Below are 20533 nucleotides of genomic sequence, written 5' to 3' on the forward strand. Positions count from 1 at the left end.
TGGGGTCTCTTATATCAATAGCCTGCTGTTCAGATTGAAAGACAGTGTCTCTTTAGAATGTCTTTATTTCTGCTAGGTCAGGTATAGAAAGGGGCATCTTTTCCTTTATTCAGGACAAAACTCTCATTTTGATTTTCTGCTTGCATGCTTGGAGTCAGACAGATAAATATTCACTGCATACAGCCTTGTATAACCCTGCAACCGCCTCTACACGTTCACTTAAATGGAGGGAGACATTTTACTCTCTTGCAAGAGCTTGAGACTCAAACTCAAATCTGTGAAAAATATAAATCCAGTTTTCCTTCCATCCCTGCTCCTGGAGTGATGACCCTGAGACTAATTATTAATAAATGCCTAGACCATAAGCTCCAGCTAGTTCTCTGACTTGCTCTTAACTTATTATGCCTTTAATTCTAATCCAGCTTTGGCTACATGGCTGGTTTCCTCTTGTCTTCTTACTTTGGTCTTCTCAGCATTACAGCTTGAATTTCTGTTCTATTCCTCGAGTTCCTCTACCTGCTGTCCTTTTTCTCAGTGTTCCAGGCGAATCTCTACTTTTATTCTATCTTGAGTGACTAGTTACTCAGCTCAGCTCCCATGATTCTAACCTCCTGTGTGTTTCAGGCAAATCTTCCATGCCCTCTCCTACTATTTCCCAGAATTCTCTCTATTCCTGCTGGATGCCCCACCTACTTCCTGCATCAGCTCATTGGCCATAAGCTTTTTTATTGACAGGTGATACTTACACATATCACTTCCAGGAATATCTGTTCACCACTGAGAAGATGCAGGGGCCCAGTCACTGCACTCAGTTCTGTAGTGAGTGTACAATGTGAATGAATGAGTGTGGATGAGAGAGCATGCTCAGACCATAGGAAGGGGTGCAAACCTTCAGTTTGAGGTTTTCACTTTAGAGAAAAGCTTAGTCAGTTTCCTGAGGAAGTCACACCCTTTGGAACCTCAGCCCCAAGACTTAAGTTTCTGCTTACCACCTTACTGGTTTGGATTCTCCTCTCTTGCCTGATGCCCTGCATGCCCCACAGGGATAGAGAGAATCTAAGGTCTCAGAGATGTGGCAGTTTTGCATTCTGTGCCTCTGTGTACTCATGGCTTCAGTGGCTACAGGTCAGATGGAAAATGAGGAAGCCAGTGGGTAGAGGGAGAGAGAGAGGCAGGGATCTTTAGCTTAGAAAGCAGAGAAGCCACCCCAAGTCCTTTAAGACAGCTATCTGGCATAGCCACTCTCCCTACTCAAGGCTTTCCATAGCTTTCTATCTGCATAACTCATGGATTTTCCTCTTCAGGATGTAGCTAAGTTGGCAATACATGAGATTTACTAGTTTTTCTCCTTTCATCTTGTTTCAGACACCACAGTGACCTTGCTGGAGCAAAACCCAAGGTGGGGTCTGGTACCACGTGGTCAAGCTGTGAACCTGCGCTGCATCTTGAAGAATTCCCAGTATCCCTGGATGAGCTGGTATCAGCAGGATCTCCAAAAGCAACTACAGTGGCTGTTCACTCTGCGGAGTCCTGGGGACAAAGAGGTCAAATCTCTTCCTGGTGTTGATTACCTGGCCACACGGGTCACTGATACAGAGCTGAGGCTGCAAGTGGCCAACATGAGCCAGAGCAGAACCTTGTACTGCACCTGCAGTGCAGACACAGTGGTAAACTCTGCTGGTGCATTGAAACAAAAACCACACACAGACTACTACCCTGCCTTCCAAGCCTTGCTCCTCTGCAAGCCCTTCTGAGCTTTCTTTCTTTCTACCCAGACTTCCCCATCACCTTGCGCTAGCTGATTTACCACTTATTCTTTTTGTGCATGAGTTATAAGGTGACTTAAGGTCAGGTTCTAGAGCGCTCAGAGCATAGACTTTGGTTCTTCCACTTGTGAGATTGGAAGACATCTTTTATCCTCCTATACTGCAGTTTTTGATTTTGGATGTAGACAGCTAATGTGGCCAACCCAGCAGGCAGCTGAGCAACACAGTTCAGGTGCACTCTTTGGTACAATATGATGCAGAGCACCATTGAAACCATTGATTGGCATTAGCTCTTCTTTCCACAATATGGGTAGTAAATAGCAGGTTGCATGTGGTGCCTGAATCAGTTCCCAATGTGGAGTTGGATTAAAACCAAGAGAAGTTCTGAGAGCTCATATAAACACTGACTGAATTGCTGAATGTGCAGCTCTGACTACACCCTTTAAATAAACACCCTCGTTTCCATAATGCCCAAGTTTTTATTACCCACACCCACAGTGACCTCACAAACTCAATTGTAAAAGGTTCTTTGTGTCCTTTTATTAGTCCAATTTATTTTGTATTAATTATGCTATTTAAAATGTTTCAGTATTTGAATTTGCCATTTAACATAGCAAAATAAGTTTAAAAGAAAACTAAATCTCTTTCCCATATCAAACTTCTGAACTTAAAACTATTAAATCTAATTCACTTTTTGCCAATTATCATCTTAGTCAAAGCAGTTAAAAAAAACTGATGAAGACTATGCCTGAAGAAAAACATTAAATAAGAAAATCATGTTGAGATGGGGAAATGGCTCAGAAGATAAAGCATCTGTCTTACAAGAGTGAAACCTTGAGGACACGGGTTCAATATTCATAATCTACACACACACACACACACATACACACACACAGAGTACACACATATGTACACATGTATACACACAACACACATGCACACAAAAATACATATACACATATACATATACACACGTTCACACACAATATACATACATACACACACAATACACACATACCCACACATATAAGCATGGATATATATATGTATATATATATATATACACATACATATGTATATATATATACATGCATATATATACATACATATACACACATACATACATATATATACATATACACACACATATATACATATATACACACATATATATATACATATATATATACATATATATACATACATATATACACACACATATATATATATATGCCCACTCAAGACATAATACATACATACAGAGATAGACACAATATACACACATACACATATACACAATATACACACATAAATGCACAGACACTCATGAATGTGCATATATATATATATATATATATATGTATGTATATATACAGAGGAAGAGAAACACTTACTAAAATTCCAAAATATATTCACTGTAGAGCTAATTTGATCACACGTTTCAGAAAATAAGCCCCTTAAAAACATCAGGGTCTAGAATTGGCATTTAAGGAGCAGTAAATGTTATACTAGAAAGCCCTGAATTAGAACTTGATTTGCAATCTGAGGAAGGCCATGCCTAGAGTAAAGAACAGAGCAAGAAGACTGCTCAAGAACCAGGCAAATAGCTAGAAATCAACAAAGCTGGGATGGACAGTGGGGAGGAATGAAAGGAGAAAAGGGAGGAGACTGGATCAGGGAAGGAGAGAGGGAAAGGAGTGGGGAGGGGGAGGAAGAAGGAAGGAAGATGACAGAAAGTGAGCTATCGTGAAGCACTGGATCTGGAACCAGGTCTGAGGAAGGTTGTGGGCAACTGAAAGCCATGGGAGTGAGGAATTGCCAAGACAAATTAAAACTTTTTGATTGAGATGCTGCTGCCTTAGCGCTGTGGAGAATGAAGGCTCTTTCCACCAGGGGGCACCATTTGCCCATAGTTCTTCATGGTGCCGACTTATTTGGTTACCCAGAAAGGTCTTCCTTGCTCCCTCACTTGTCTCTCTCATCTGCTTCTTCAGATCTTCAGAAGTTCATCTGTCTGAGTCCTTGACTTGCCTCATGCTGGAGCTGCAAGCTAACCTTGGCCCCAAAGGCCTGGCTGCGCGTTGCTTTCTGTTTATGAACAAGAGCCACTAGTTTCATCTTAAACCATTGTAAAACAAAGGACCAGAGAAGAATGTCAAGGATTTGTATTACACCGCCCTTGTAATCACTACCACCCTTGAACTGCCTTCACGATTTCAGCATTCTACCTCCCCTCTCACTAAACTTATCTCCAGTAAAGGAAGTTACCTCATGAAGCTCATGTAAGACAGACTGATGGCACCTACACCCCCACAACTCAGATGCTTCAGCAGCAGTGTGCCCTTCTCAGGTTTTTGTAGTTACCTAAACTGGAAATCGTTTTTGGAAAGTGAGATGTTATGAGCCTTTTAAATTAAATTAAATTAAATAATTAAATTAAATTACATTTTTATTAGATATTTTCTTTATTTACATTTCAAGTGTTATCCCCTTTCCTGGTTTCCCCTCCAAAAGCCCCCTATTCCCTCCCGTCTCTCCCTACTCACCAACATACCCACTCCCACATCATCGTGGCACTGGCATCCCCCTATACTGGAGCATAGAACCTTCGCAGAACCAAGGGCCTCTCCTCCCATTGATGACTGACTAGGCCATCTTCTGCTACATATGCTGCTAGAGCCATGAGTCCCTTCATGTGTTTTCTTTGGTTGATGGTTATGAGCTTAATACTACTTGTTTCTTTCATAATTAAAATGTCATGGTTCACGCTTAGCAAGTCACACACAGTTTTGGTTCCAGGAAATCTTGGGCGAGGCTTGGATAACTTGGAGGTTTTAGGACCTCTTTGAGGACAAGATTTGGCCTCAGAACTCTTTGTACTCAAAGGCTCCAGTGATCTACTTGTAGTCTTTGTGCTGCCTTTTAAACCTTTAGTCAACTGGCCAAAGAAAATTCCCCATGACAACCTGTCAGTTAAAACTAAGTGGCCATTAGTGAAGCTGTGCAAGTGAGCAGAAAAGTGGAGAAAGGATGCTTGAGTGATAACCAAAATGAAGTAGAGTTCCCGAGGCAGCTGATGTTAGTGCATGAAAGCTATGTATGAGCTGAATGTGTGGGGACGTGGTGATGAAACCCATTACTCTGAATACTCACCTCAAAACATTAATTACATGAATAGGCAGATATACACTGGGAAAATTAATTCTTCAACCCTGTTTATCTGCTGTTATAAGCACTAATGAACTTTGAACTTTAACATTATGTTGTAAGAACACATTCCAAATGAGTGACTAAGCTTTAACCATGTCTGGTATTAGAGTTGTATGGGTAGGAGACTTAATGCAGTGCCCTTACAGTTCCTATCTTTAAATCCTTCCTCCAACTGATACCCCATTAGCTCATTCACTCATTCACTGTCAGACAACATTTTCCCCAAGCTAGGTGTTTAACTTTCTGAAAACATGCCTAGCAAGTTTGATAACCCCAAATGACTGTGAAGTGACACCTTTAACTAGTTCTATCAGCTGGATTAAGAAATGACAAGTCTTCTGCTTCCCATTTTCAGAGACAGAGAGAGAAAGGGTTGCATGTGTGTGACTACTAAATCACTGAGTCCACAGAAGGGAGACGACATGCCTCTCACGGTCTAATGAGCCCATTTCCTTTAATTGTGAGGTTGTGGATGTGCTTTGTCACATGTTTCAGAATTCTTTCTGTTGTGGGAGCTCAGTTATTTTTCATGGTATCTTCAATCCAGGGCAAGTAGTGAAAGATGCTAGCATAGATGCCAACATCAGCTCTCAAAACACAGCCATCTGCATAAGACAAGATTCCATAAAGTACCCCGTTGCAGACTGCTGGGGCAGCCGTGACTTCCTATGGAAAAAGAAAACCAAGTCATCTTTCAGGCAACAGATAAGGAATCCAATGAGGAAAGGAAGGCATTAAGAGTTCATTACCTTGCAAGGCAGCCTCCGCCCTGGCACGATGCCTACACAGATCATGTTTTCTGTGATGTCAAAGGTTTTATAGGCATTACGGCACTCAGCCTTAGAGATTACAGTGACATTCACGGTCTGCAGTGAGTCAGGGTCTTTGGCTAGAGGAAAAAGGAAAACCATATTTCCCATGAGTTTTTCTAAATATCAAAGCTTCCTTTGCTTTCCTCCTTTTTTTCAATATTTGTTCTATTATCAGGAAAGGAGTTCAAAATTTGAGAAATAAAATCAAGAAGTTTAAACAATAAGTATACAGGGGATTATCAAATTAGCAACTTGTCATAATGGAAATGTCCATCCCCTTAGGTGGGTGGTTGAAATATGTGAGGCATTCTTGCAACAAAAATGAAATGAATTGCTTAAATATTTTTCTGGAAATTTAAACATTTAGAGAGTGTCTTTTTCTATGCAAATTTTAGACCTTGAGGCAACTTACAAAATATAGACTAATTTCTTATTTGTCAGATGGCAAAACTAATTAATTATCTGGTAAATAATAATAAATAATGATAATAATAATAATAATAGAACCACCCAAGACACTAGTAAAAGTAAAGAAGACAAAACAGCTAGACTATGTGGTACATTACAATTTAATACTGTGTCTTCTGATCTATAAATCAAGCTGTTTCTTTTACATCAAAGTCTCATAATAAGAAAAGTTTTCTAATTTGTCAAGCAAAGAGAATGGGGAAACCAGAGTACTATCTGTCTACAGATGCTCCTTTTAGGGATTCTTGGGCAAAAGTTCTATATTTTGAGATTTTTACTTTTTAAATTTGAATACGTGTTTACTTCTAAATCTTTATTTGAAAATATGACACTAATTTTTTAAAAGTTAAATATTGACTTCTTTGCCTTGCTTTCTAGTATAACAATACATTCATAGCTTTACATTTCTTTTGAGAGTAATTTCAGAAATGTTTACTTCATGAGTTAGACTAAAATAAGGTACATGGAGGGGGCAGGAAAGTCAGTTTTCTTTTTTATATCTAGTGAGAGTGACCTAGGTTATAATTTTCTGGTGTTGATAAGAATACTCAGAATTTATTCTTTTATGAAGTTTTGTGTTTTTAAGTATACAATATTATTACTTATTATAATCACTTTATTGTGCACTCAAACACCAGACTATATACATCACTTGATCAACTTCTTTCCATTCTCCCTCTCTTTAGTCTTCAGGGACCTTTTTTCAGGCTTACATAGCAATGCTCTATCTGATTTGCCACAATATTATAGATTGATCTTATACTTGATATCTTATGTTTTTCTCATTTCAAGAATTTGAGCTCATTTATTGCTTGAAATGGTTTGAAAACTTTTGATAGTATGTTGTATTTCATTTTAGAGTGAAGAAAATTGAAGCTCTGAGACAAAAATAGAGTCCTGTTACACATCACTAGGTATTCTGTTGAAACTATTTTTTATATTTATAAGCAAAAAGATAGAAAGATATATCAGAGAAAAGACTTGAAAAAAATCTTCCAATGAGATAAAAGAAAAGGAAACGGTAAAAGCAGAAACTTGAAGAAAGTCCTATGAAAGCAGAATTATCGAAGCTCAGAGGAGAGTCCTCAGAGAATGCCAGCAAAGTCAAACACCATCACTTAATGGTTTGAACTCACTGACGTCACATAGATTGTAGGCCCAGGTAGACACAGAGCACATGGCATTCACCGACAGGATGTGTTGAGGCAGTTTGACCGCTTTTGCATAGTTACTATGTTTAATCCTTCTTTTCAGTTTGATTAACATGAGGTCATATGAAATAGAAGAGACCAAGAAGTATGGATGATGGAATATTTTTTCATAGTCAGACACCTCCACATCCCTTTCCGTGGGATCTGCTGGGTTTGTTATCCCAAGAATCACTTGAAGGTTCCTAGAATGATAGAGGGATATTGATTAAAAATAGTTTATCAATTTTCTGTAATCATATGGTCCTTAGTCTTCCCCAAAGAACATTCCCTGAAGATCTTCCATGAATCATTTATTGAGAGTCATATACAAGTTGCTGGGTGTATGTGTGACCTGAGAACTCAAAGAATAAAACAATCTGAAGTTCTTATCACTCACGGTAAATTGCAGTGTGCAGCTGTGATCACCCACAAAGGATGGATCAGGACTCCAGTGCAGGGCAAGTAATCAGACTTCAGGTAGACCAAGTAGGGGGGCGTGGTGCCAGCTATGTGATCTGGATTATAGGCAAAGGTACCTAGAAAGAAAAGGATAGGGTTTCTTCATCAATCACTAAGAAAAACATTGAAATAAAACCAAAAAGTTCAAAAGTACAACAGCAAAGTAAAAAAAAAAGGGGGGGCGGGGAATATATTTCACTAGCTTCAACTTATTGAACCTTTTCTTCAGCACTTTTAAATTGTAAGTTAAATCTTTAAAGTGACTTTTTTTTCTGAAGACAATGAGAGTTGATAGAAATAGATACTTTAAAATTTTAAAAAGTGTTCATCCTTTTAATTGTAAAGAAATATTCTTCTACTTGAATTATGAGTTCTCTTAGGCCTGTGAGCCGAGTTCAATGGGTGGAACAGTTGTTGAGCAAGCCTGACAACCTGAGTTTGATTCTTCCAGAACCCAAAGATGAAAGGAGAATACCTACCTTACAAAGTAGCCTACAACTTTTACAAATGTACAATAGCACATGGACACCCTCATATTACATATACAATAATAAAGGAATGACTTTAAAAAGAAATACAAGTTCCCTCATTTTATACAATTAAGTGGAATCTGTTAGACTAGCTAATTACTAAACCATTTTACCAATTTTAAATTGTTGCTAACATTTGCACGTAAAATGCCCCACACAGAATCATGTATTTGAACACTTGAATGCCAGTTGATGCTGATGTTTGGGGAAGTAGATCTGTAGGGAGCAAGCTTTGAGGTTGTTAGCCTAGTCCACTTCCTGTCTAGCCTCTGATTTGCATAGATGTGAGCAAATAACCTCATGTGTCTGCTACCAATTCAGAGGTTGCTCTTGTCATCATGGCTTCCCTACCTTAATGGAATGTTCTCTCAACTCATAAGCCAAGTGAGCCTTTCTCTTTTATGTTGCTGCTTGTCAGTTATTTGTCATAACAATGGGAATAATAAGTGATACAAGGACTTTCACAAGTTATCTCTCTCTTCCAACAACTGTACCATGAACAATGAAAACCAGTACCATGACAAGAACAGGACAACAATGGGGTAAATAAAACCATCAATTAATGTCATACTAGTATATGCCAGGCTCTGTTTAGGAGTTTGAGTTCGCTTATGAGTGAAACAGATAGCCATGCTCTTAAACATCTGAATCTGTAAACATATTTGAAAATAATAAACCCAAGTAAATAAAATAGCATGTTGGATAGTGATTAAAGCTGTGGGGATAGAGTTAGGCCAGTTAAAGATGTAAAATACCAGTTGTGTGTGTGTGTGTGTGTGTGTGTGTGTGTGTGTGTGTGTGTGTGTTGGGGCCTGGGGGTTGTGGGTGGATGTTAGATCACAAAGTAAAACATCATGCATCAGTGGCCAGGGTTGGGTAACAGCAAAGAGCAAAGTCATGGAGACAGAGGATTTAGATCATCAGATGTGTGGAGCCAGAGATTCCAGAAAGAGTAAACAGCTACAGACAGAATATGAGGTCTAGGTCCTGTCTAAGGAATATCATAGAGGCCAGTGTTGGCTGACATGGCATGAGGTAAGTAAGGATGGTGGTGGTAGAGAGTAATGTACAAGGGATAGTGCATTTTGTGTGATGTTGGAGTTATGCAAACTTGTATTCTAAGTGGAAGTGGGACCTCTTCAAGATTTAAAGTGATGGAATTATCCTCTTAGAAACTCTGGAAGAAGAACATGTAGAAATGGAGGGATCTACTGGCAAGTAAATGAATATTCCAGTGAAGAGATGCTGGTTTGGAGTATCATGAACAGTAAATGTAGTGAGATGTGATTGGACTTAGGATATATTTAGAAGACAGAACAACTAACATTTTCCTAACACAGTGATCATGGAGTGTGGGAAGCTGAGCAATGTCAAAAGTTTATAACTTTACGTCTGATGCTGCACTCTTTAGTTGAATTCTTCTTTTAACCTGGGCCTTCTCTTTCCTGTTCCTAGGCCACAATATCTATCATGTTCCAGACAGGTTCAGAATATGCTCCTAATGTGGAATGGATTATCTTGTAGATGTGTTAATGTCCACGCCTCCTTCAAAGTACATAAGCAATCAATTTGAAGTGCAGAAGGCAGGCATTCTCATGGGAAGTAACTAAACTTGGTATGTGCTGTGGCAGTGCTGAGAGAGAAAGAGTCACATACTAAGTCTCAAATGATGTCTCTATCATTTTTCTATCTTCCCTGCCTTCCTTAGGATTCCTCTTTAGCAAATAGGGAAAGAAGTGAAGATACTCACCCAGCAGGGTTGAAAGAATGCAGAGGAAGGCTAACTTCATTATGATGTTGAAAGCTGTTTTGAGATGGGTTTCAGCTCAGTGTCTCTGTAAAGCATAAAGACGAGAGAATGAGATAAAATGCTGGTGAATGACTTCAGCGGTGGGATTTACTTTCTGAAAAGCTCTCCTGCTCTCCCCATCAGAGTATAAAGTGGTGTCAGAGTGAGGAAATAACTTGTAACAAACCTGATCACTCATGCTGTCTAGATCTCAATTTTGTCTTCTTTTGAAGAAGTTACTTAATCCAAGAGAGATGTTCACAAAGTCTCCACAGCCTCCTGCTCTTTGACTTGTGCAGGAAGGCTGCTCTCTGGGCTGCACACATGATGCAGACCCCTCCCACCTCTATGATGACGCCCATCCCATTTGTGTGACTCTGGCATTTATCTGTACTCTGGCACTGACAGTAACCACTTTACTTGGCATTCAGTGTCTCTTTGAGTTGCTTTAGTTATCTTCTTCATGACCCAAACCAGGCATCATTTAAAACCATGCAAACCTTACCAGAACTGGGATATGTGTTTTCATTGCGTATCCATGTATTTAAAGTTTCCATTTCTATCGTCAAGGAGTTCCCAAGCTGGAAGAAGTGATAGTGAAACAAATAGGTGCTACCAAAAGTACACAGACACAAACAACTGATATATAGATTAAGTAATACTATTTGTAAATCATATCTGTTAAAATATATGCATCCAAAAATATAAGGAAATATTAAAACTCAACAAGCATCAAGGAACCTGATTTGAATGTGGGTCTAAGATCTGAGCAGGTGGTCCCCTTACTGAATGTTTTGTCTTCTTGGATTGACAAAATAAATAGCATAGTCTAGTGCTGTGAGCAACACACATTAGTCTTCTTATAGATCTGGAGTTTGTAACTCAGTTCTCCAGTTACTGACAAATTTGATGACAGTGGCTGATAGACAGGTACCCTCTTCTGGAGGTTCACTTGGCATTTCCCATATGTGTATATGCACAGCAAAAGGGAGCGAATAGAGTATTATTTTTCTTACAAGAATCTAATACTTACAGAGTTCCTAAAATATGGAACAGAAATTGCTGAGAAACAAATTTAAAATGAGCAACATCCATAGTCATGAGGAAATGCAAATTAAAATTACTTTGAGATTTTATCTTATTTGAGTCAATGGTCAAGGTAATTAAACAAATGCTAGCACATGCTAGTGAAGATGTGAGAGAAGGGGAGAAGGGGGACACTTACTTATTTCTGATGGGAGTGCAAACTAGTACAGCCACTGTGGAAATCAGTAGGGGGCTTCTCAGGCATCTGGTAATGGGTCTGCCTCAATATCTACTTATATCTCTCTTGTGTATATACTTAAAGGACTTTATGACCTACTAGAGAAATTCTTGCTCACCCATGTTCATTGCTGCTCTATTTATAATAGCCAAAAATTGGAAGTAGTACATACATCCTTCAAGTGATGAATGGATAATGAAATGTGGCACATTTACACAATGGAACATTACTCCATTGTTAAGAAAACGAACCATGAAATATGAAGGAAAATAGATGGAGTAGAAAAAAAATCCTTCCAAGTGAGGTAACCCCCACCAGACAAATACTGCAAGTTTTTTTCTTATATGAAGATGTTAGTTTTTAAGCTTTCTTTGTATGCTTTAATATGCAGATGTGAGTACCCAGCAAGGGACAGGAGGTAGTGGTCCAAGGAAGGGGAACTAGAATATAGTGTTATAATGAGATAAGGGTAACTAGAATAGGATGATTAAATGGAAAGGGGGGTGGGAGGGCAGGATAAATGAGGGAATATGGCAAGAACAATTAACATTAAAGGCCTTTGGAGAAATAATAAAAATATACTAAAATATATTCAGGTATTATAAATGAAATCAGGAATCAGGAATATAAATGAAATCATCATGTAATAGAAGAGATCCTGCCCTATTTAGATGTCTTGTACCATCAAGTCAGTGTTTCAGTAATAGTAATAGTTTACATAATTTGGAATCATTGAGTACCCATTGAGATCCCATAGTACCCTTGAAACATCATGGACTATTACCCTGGCTATTGGTTACTCTCTGAAATCTAATGGCAAGGACTTATTGCTGAAAACAGTACTCATGTATGTCATCAAATTGGAGCAATCAAGCTGGCACACAAATAGAAGCTTCACCCCCTACTGTCTAGCATTCTACTTGAAGAGAAAATTAATCATTAATCACTGAGCTGCAAATACTCTGGCCTATAACACAATTCTGATTATAAGATATACTGATGTAATACTGGCAAAAATGTCATAAGAGTAACCAACCACATTTTAAATGAAGAGAGAGAGAGAGAGAGGGAGAGAGAGAGAGAGAGAGAGAGAGATATTTCCAAAATTGATAACTGTGAAAATCTATTTGGCTAAACATATTTAGAATGTAGATTGAAAATATGACCATTTAGCAAAAACAACATTTAGCAAGATTCCCCTATCATGTCATTCCCCAGCCTAGGGCTTTTGACTAGGTTTATAGTACCATGAATCAATTCTCTCTGAAATGTGCTTCAGATACAATCAGAAACAAGTTGTTTATCCCCACTGAAGTTATGTCATTATTGTACCAATGGCAGGCTAGTACTGTAGCATACAAGGTACAGCATTGGGTAAGATCACTGATAAATTTTCTTCTTCTTCTTCAGACTGAATGACAACTTCTGGCACAGTTAGCATTCAGAAGATTATCCTGGTCAATTTGAAATTGATTTCTCTATGTCATTCACCAAAGTGTGTGACAAAGTGGAGTAGAGTCTTAATATATAGCTGTGCTGAGAAATCAAGGGTATGGCAAGTCTGTGTAATTTTGGTTGCCTGAGGCTTTCCTGACCAATAGCTTATAGGGAGGTAACCCATGTCTCTCTTCTTTCTAACAAATTTCCCCTCTTGTTTTCACATTTAAAACATTTATTTTATTAAGTATATGTAGGTGTGTGTATGTGTGTGTGTGTTTATGTGTGTGTATGTGTGTGTGTGTTTGTGTATGCAGATGTAATATGTGTGAATGCAGGTTCCTGTGGAGATCCATTTGATCCATGGGAGCTGCAGTTATAGTTGTAAACCACCTGTAAGAAGTGTTGGGTGAGCTCAGGTCCTCTGGAAGAGCAGAACATGCACTTAATGTCTGAACCATTTTTCCAGTTCATACGTTCACTTTTTTGTGTGGTATTGATGAGTTTAAGTTTGTGTTTCTCGAATAAGCATCTATAGTGAAGTTATTAATTATAATAACTATAAGCATCTATAGTGAAGTTATTAATTATAATGTGAGGAACTAATTGGTGGCTAGTTCATCGAGGAAACTTTGAGGAGAGAGATGCTTTGAAATTAAGAGTTGCTATGGAGAATTACAATTAAATGTAATGTATGATCATCAAGTGCTGAAGATGTTATTTAAGAGTTATGGAAATCTCTGGCACAAACATAATTCAGTATGGCAGCAGGGAGCACTACCAAGATCCATCTAGGAGTAGCTAAAAACTAGCAGGTGCTCTTCCTGAGATGGTTCACCATGGACTAAAATCTATGACAGATTTGCTTCTCTAGGCAAAACTAAAAAGATTAAACCCGAGGAAAGATTTCTGCTATTAATATGCTTCTCCTGTTATTATTAAATATTAAACAACCACTAGGTATTGACCTACCCTTTTGAGCAGATATCTACAGACCTACGAAGATGCACTATCTTGTAGTGATGCTATACAGATAAATAGATAATGATTCTACAGAATTTCTGGTTTGATTCAAATAATTTTTAGAAGAATGTTTTTAGAGATGCTCTTAGTTGTGAGAAAGATGTAGTAAAGACAAAATCAAGAATAGAATCTACCTGAGTCTACCTTGAGTGCAAACTTAGAGGCGGTGAGTCCCACAGGCCCCAGAGGAGGCTCTACTCCCAGGCACCATACCACACCCAGGATCTTAGGGTCAGGGGTGAAGAGAACATAACATCTCTCCCAAAACCACCAGAAGTAACTGGAACCAGCAGGATCCAGGGACTCAGGAACCCCGCCCAACAAATGGCTCAGGTTCCTTCCTTGGATGGCAACTCAGGGCAGCGACCAGTCCTACAGACCTAGAGAAGGCTCCACTCCTGGGTGATCTAGAAAGACCATGATCTGAGGATCCCAAGATCCCAGGAGCTTGGTCACACCAGGATCTCAGGATGTCAGAGGCTCCCAGGAACTCTGACACAACCAGAATCACAGGATCACAGAGACAGCTCAACTCTGAGGAGCTCTGACTAAACCAGGATTACAGGAAGGACAGGCTCCAGTCAGATATAGTGAGGGCAGGGAGCACTAGAGATAATCAGATGGTGGAAGGCAAGCATAAGAAAGGAAGTAACAGAAACTAAGGTTACTGGGCATCATCAGAACCCAATTCTTTCAGCATAAGAAGTCCTGCATACACTATCACACCAGAAAAGCAAGATTAGGATCTAAGGTCACTCCTTCTATTTCTTTAGGGGATATGGGACTGTTTAGATAATTAATCTGATCCTGATTTAACTTTGGTACCTGGTATCTGTATAGAAAATTGTCCATTTCATCCAGGTTTTCCAGTTTTGTTGAGTACAGCTTCTTGTAGTAGGATATGATGATGCTTTGATTTCCTCAGGTTCTGTTGTTATGTCTCCCTTTTCATTACTGATTTTGTTAATTAGGATACTGTCCCTGTGCCCTCTAGTTAGTCTGGCTAAGGGTTTATCATCTTGTTGATTTTCTTAAAGAACCAGCTCCTGGTTTGGTTCTTTGTATAGTTCTTTTTGTTTCCAGTTGGTTGATTTCAGCCCCGAGTTTGATTATTTCCTGTCATCTAATCCTTTTGGTTGAATTTGCTTCCTTTTGTTGTAGAGCTTTTAGGTGTGCTGTCAAGTTGCTAGTGTGTGCTCTCTCCAGTTTCTTTTTGGCAGCATTCAGAGCTATGAGTTTTCCTCCTAGGACTGTTTTCATTGTGTCCCATAAGTTTGAGTATGTTGTGACTTCATTTTCATTAAACACTAAAAAGTCTTTAATTTCTTTCTTTATTTCTTCCTTGACCAAGTTGTAATTGAGTAGAGTGTTGTTCAGCATCCACATCAACGTTGGCTTTCTATTATCTATGTTGTTATTGAAGATCAACCTTAGTCCATGGTGATTTGATAGGATGCATGGGATATTCAATATTTTTCTATCTGTTGAGGCCTGTTTTGTGACTGATTATATGGTCAGTTTTGGAGAAGGAACCATGAGGTGCTGAAAAGAAGGTATATCATTTTGTTTTAGGATAAAATGTTCTATAGATATCTGTTAAATCCATTTGTTTCATAACTTCTGTTAGTTTCAATATTCCTCTGTTTAGTTCCTGTTTCCAGGTTCTGTCTATTGATGAGAGTGGGATGTTGAAGTCTCCCACTCATGTGTGAGGTGCAATGTATGCTTTGAGCTTTACTAAAGTTTCTTTAATGAATGTGGATACCCTTGCATTTGAAGCATAGATATTCAAAATTGAGAGTTCCTCTTGGAAGATTTGACTTTTGATGAGTAGGAAGTGCCCCTCCATGTCTTTTTTTTGATAACTTTAGGATTGAAGTCAATTTTATTGGATATTAGAATGGCTACTCCAGCTTGTTTCCTCAGACTGTTTGCTTGGAAAAATTGTTTTCCAGCCTTTTACTCTGAGGTAGTGTCTGTCTTAGTCTCTGAGGTGGATTTACTGTATACAGCAAAATGTTGGGTCCTATTTCTGTAGCCAGTCTGTTAGTCTATGTCTTTTTATTGGGGGATTGAGTCCATTGATATTAAGAGATATTAAGAAAAAGTAATTGTTGCTTCCTGTTATTTTTGTTGTCAGAATTGGGATTTTGTTCTTGTAGCTATCTCCTTTTAGGTTTGTTGAAGGATTAGTTTCTTGCTTTTTCTAGGGCACAATTTCCCTCCTTGTGTTGGATTTTTCCCTTTATTATCCTTTTGAAGGACTGGATTCATGGAAAGATTTTGTGTGAATTTGGTTTTGCCATAGAATACTTTGGTTTCTCCATCTATGGTAACTGAGAGTTTTGCTGGGTATAGTAGCCTGGGCTGTGTTCTCTTAGGGTCTGTATAACATCTGTCCATGATCATTGTCTCTGGTGAGAAGTCTGATGTAATTCTAATAGGTCTGCCTTTATATGTTACTTGACCTTTTTCCATTACTGCTTTTAATATTCTTTAATATTCTGTCTTTATTTAGTGCATTTGTTGTTCTGATTATTATGTGTCGGGAGCAATTTCTTTTCTGGTACAGTCTATTTGGAGGTCTGTAGGCTTATTGTATATTCATGGGCATCTCTTTTTTAGGTTAGGGAAGTATTCTTCTATAATTTTGTTGATCTTGGATGGTTTTGTTCAATTCCATCACCTGTTTAGTTGTTTTCCTATAATTCTTTCAGGGATTTTTATGCTTCCTTTTAAAGGTCTACTACCTGTTTAGCAGTGTTCTCCTGTATTTCTTTAAATGAGTTATTAATGTCCTTCTTAAAATCCTCTACCAGTATCATGAGATGTGATTTTAAATCCAAATCTTGCTTTTCAGGTGTGTTGGGGTATTCATGACTTGCTGTGGTGGGCATACTGATGATACCAAGTGGTCTTGTTTTCTATTAGTAAGATTTTTACTTTTGCCTTTCACCATCTGGAAATCTCTGGTGTTAGAAGTTCTAGCTGACTCTGGCTGGAGCTTGTTCCTCAAGTGATTTTGTTAGCCTCTGTCAGCACTGGGATTCCAACTTTCTCCTGAGTCCCAGTGGTCAGCCCCATCTCTGCAGGCAAGCAAGTATATATAAGTGACCCCAAAAATTCCACCAGAAAATGCGTAAAGCTGATAAACAAATTCTGCAAAGTGGCTGGATACAAAATTGAGTCAAACAAATAAGTAGCCTTTCTCTACTCAAAAGATAAACAGGCTGAGAAAGAAATTAGGGAAATGACACCCTTCACAACAGTCACAAATAATATAAAATACCTTGGTGTGACTCTAACTAAGGAAGTGAAAGATCTGTAGGACAAGAACTTCAAGTCTCTGAAGAAAGAAATTGAAGAAGATTTCAGAAGATGGAAAGATCTGCCATGCTCACAGATTGGCAGAATTAATATAGTAAAAATGACTATCTTGCCAAAAGCAATCTAGAGATTCAATTCAATCCTCATCAAAACTCCAACTCAATTCTAGAGTTAAAATGAGCAATTTGCAAATTCATTTGGAATAACAACAACAACAACAAAAAACCAGGATATCAAAAACTATCCTCAACAATAAAAGACCTTCTAGAGGAATCACCATCCCTGACCCCAAGCTGTATTACCCAGCAGTTGTGATAAAAACTACATGGTATTGGTACAGAGACAGGCAGAAAGTTCAATGGAATAGAATTGAAGACCAAGAAAGGAACCCACACACATTTGGTAACTTGATCTTTGATGAAGGAGCTAAATCTGGCCAAAAAAATATAACATTTTTTAACAAATGGTGCTGGTTCAACTGGCAGTTAGCATGTAGAAGAATGCAAAATGATCCATTTTTATCTCCTTGTACAAAGCTCAAGTCCAAGTGGATCAAGAACCTCCACATAAAACCAGAGATACTGAAACATATAGAGTAGAAAATGGGGAAGAATCTCAAACATATGGACACATGGAGAAAAATTCCTGAACAGAACACCAATGGCTTGTTCTGTAAGATCAAGAATTGACAGATGGGACTTCATAAAATTGCAAAGCTTCTGTAAGGCAAAGGACACTTTCAATAAGACAAAAAGGTAGCCAACAGATTGGGAAAAGATCTTTACCAATCCTACATCTGGTAGAGGGGTAATATCCAATATATACAAAAAACTCAAGAAATTAGAATCCAGAGAACCAAATAACTCTATTAAAAAATGGGGTACAGAGCTAAGCAAAGAATTTCACCTGAAGAATATCGAATGGCCCAGGAGCACCTAAAGAAATATTCAACATTCTTAGTCATCAGGGAAATGCAAATCAAAACAACCCTGAGATTCCACCTCACACCAATCAGAATGGCTAAGATCAAACATTCACGTGACAGCAGATGCTGGCAAGGATGTGGAGAAAGAGGAACACTCCTNCATTGTTGGTGGGATTGCAAGCTTGTACAACCACTCTGGAAATCAGTNTGGNNGTTCCTCAGAAAATTGGACATAGTACTACNNGAGGNTCCNGCAATACCTCTCCTGGGCATATATCCAGAAGATGTTCCAACTGGCAAGAAGGACACATGCCCCACTATGTTCATAGCAGCCTTATTTATAATAGCCAGAAGCTGGAAAGAACCCAGATGCCCCTCAACAGAGGAATGGATACAGAAAATGTGGTACATTTACACAATGGAGTACTACTCAGCTATTAAAAAGAATGAATTTATGAAATTCCTAGGCAAATGGATGGACCTGGAGGGCATCATCCTGAGTGAGGTAACTCAATCACAAAAGAACTCACATGATATGTACTCACTGATAAGTGGATATTAGCCCAGAAACTTAGAATACTCAAGATACAAGATACAATTTGCAAAACGCATGAAATTCAAGAAGAAGGAAGACCAAAGTTTGGACACTTTGCCCCTTCTTAGAATTGGGAACAAAACACCCATAGAAGGAGTTACAGAGACAAAGTTTTGAGCTGAGACAAAAGGATGGACCATCCAGAGACTTTCACACCTGGGGATCCATCCCATAATCAGCCACCAAATGCAGATTCTATTGCATACGCCAGCAAGATATTGCTGAAAAGGACCCTGATATTGCTGTCTTTTATGAGGCTATACCAGTGCCTGGCAAACACAGAAGTGGATGCTCACAGTTAGCTATTGAATAGAACACAGGGCCCCCAATGGAGGAGCTAGAGAAAGTACCCAAGGAGCTGAAGGGGTCTGCAACCCTATAGGTGGAACAATGATATGAACTAACCAGTACCCCCAGAGCTCGACTCTCTAGCTGCATATGTAGCAGAAGATGGCCTAGTTGGCCATCATTGAGAAGAGAGGCCCCATGGTCTTGCAAACTTTATATGCCCCAGGACAGGGGAACAACAGGGGAAGTGGGAGTGGGTGGGTAGGAGAGTGGGGGGGGGAGGGTATATGGGACTTTCGGGATAGCATTTGAAATGTAAATGAAGAAAATACCTAATTAAAAAATTGGAAAAAAATTCAGGTGACAGCAGATGCTGGCAAGGATGTAGAGAAACAGGATCACTCCTCCATTGCTGGTGGGAATGCAAGCTGGTACAACCACTCTGGAATTCAGTTTGGCAGTTCCTTAGAAAGCTAGATATATTATTACCTGAGGACCCAGCTATACCACTCCTGGACATATACCCAGAAAATTCTCCAACATGTAATAAGGACACATGCTCCATTATGTTCATAGCAGTCTTATTTATAATAGTCAGGAGCTGGAAAGAACCCAGATGTCCTTCAACAGAAGAATGGATACAGAAAATGTGGTATATTTACACAATGGAATACCACTCATCTATTAAAAACAATGAATTCATGAAATTCTTAGGCAAATGAATAGAACTAGAGCATATCATTCTATCACAAAAGATAACACATGGTATGTACCTACTGACAAGTGGATACTAGCCCCAAAGCTCCAAATAACCAGGATACAATTCACACACTACATGAAGCTCAATAAGAAGGAAGATGAAAATGTGGGTACTTCAGTCCTTAGAAGGAGAACAAAATACTCACAGGAGCAAATATGGAGTTAAAGCATAGAGCAGAGACTGAAGGAAATGCCACACAGAGACTGTCCCACCTGGGAATCCATCCTATATACAGTTACCAAACCCAGACACTATTGTGGATGCCAAGAAGTGCATGCTGAAAGGAAGCTGATATGACTGTCTCCTGAGAGGCCCTGCCAGAGCCTTAAAAATACAGAAGCTGATGTTAGCAGCCAACCTTTGGACTGATTGTGATGTCCCCAATAGAGGAGTTAGAGAACGGACTGAAGGAGCTGGAGGGTTTTGCAACCCCATAGAAAGAACAACAATATAAATCAACCAGATCCCCCCGGGACTTAGTCCTAAGAAAGGAGTACACATGGTTCCAGCTGCATATGTAGCAGAGGATGGCCTTGTCATGCATCAATGGAAGGAGAGATCCTAGGTCCTGTGAAGGCTTGATGCCCCAGTATATCAGAATTGAGGGCAGGAAGGTGTGAGTGGGTGGGTGGGTGGAGGAACACCTCACTGAAACAGAGAGAGTGAGGATATGATAGGGTCTTTTTGGGA

At 39.0% G+C, this 20533-nt stretch overlaps 1 protein-coding gene and 1 gene segment (V, D, J or C); one reads left to right on the forward strand and one right to left on the reverse strand.

Annotated features, from left to right (window-relative positions):
- Positions 1-1070: 1070 nt before the first annotated feature.
- On the forward strand, positions 1071-1754 carry LOC110296576. The segment is given in 2 exon segments: positions 1071-1125; positions 1366-1754. Coding segments are annotated over 2 exon segments (444 nt in total).
- Positions 1755-5415: 3661 nt separating this feature from the next.
- Prss58 (serine protease 58) lies at positions 5416-10527 on the reverse strand. The gene is made up of 6 exons (XM_021165622.1): positions 10412-10527; positions 10186-10270; positions 7844-7982; positions 7393-7649; positions 5726-5865; positions 5416-5642 (listed from the first exon to the last, which is right to left on the reverse strand). The coding sequence occupies exons 2-6, from the start codon at positions 10223-10225 to the stop codon at positions 5493-5495; spliced, it is 726 nt and encodes a 241-aa protein (XP_021021281.1). The 5' UTR covers positions 10226-10270; positions 10412-10527; the 3' UTR covers positions 5416-5492.
- Positions 10528-20533: the final 10006 nt, after the last annotated feature.

The sequence above is a fragment of the Mus caroli genome, chromosome 6, assembly GCF_900094665.2.
Source record: "Mus caroli chromosome 6, CAROLI_EIJ_v1.1, whole genome shotgun sequence".
NCBI classification, from domain to species: domain Eukaryota; kingdom Metazoa; phylum Chordata; class Mammalia; order Rodentia; family Muridae; genus Mus; species Mus caroli.

Excerpts from the sequence above, each read along its gene's own strand:
- Prss58 (XM_021165622.1), bottom strand. The coding sequence starts at position 10,225 with ATGAAGTTAGCCTTCCTCTGCATTCTTTCAACCCTGCTGG. Across the intron at positions 7,983-10,185 it reads CATTCTTTCAACCCTGCTGG|GTACCTTTGCCTATAATCCA; the intron begins GTGAGTATCTTC and ends TTTTCTTTCTAG. Across the intron at positions 5,643-5,725 it reads GGCGGAGGCTGCCTTGCAAG|GAAGTCACGGCTGCCCCAGC; the intron begins GTAATGAACTCT and ends CTTTTTCCATAG.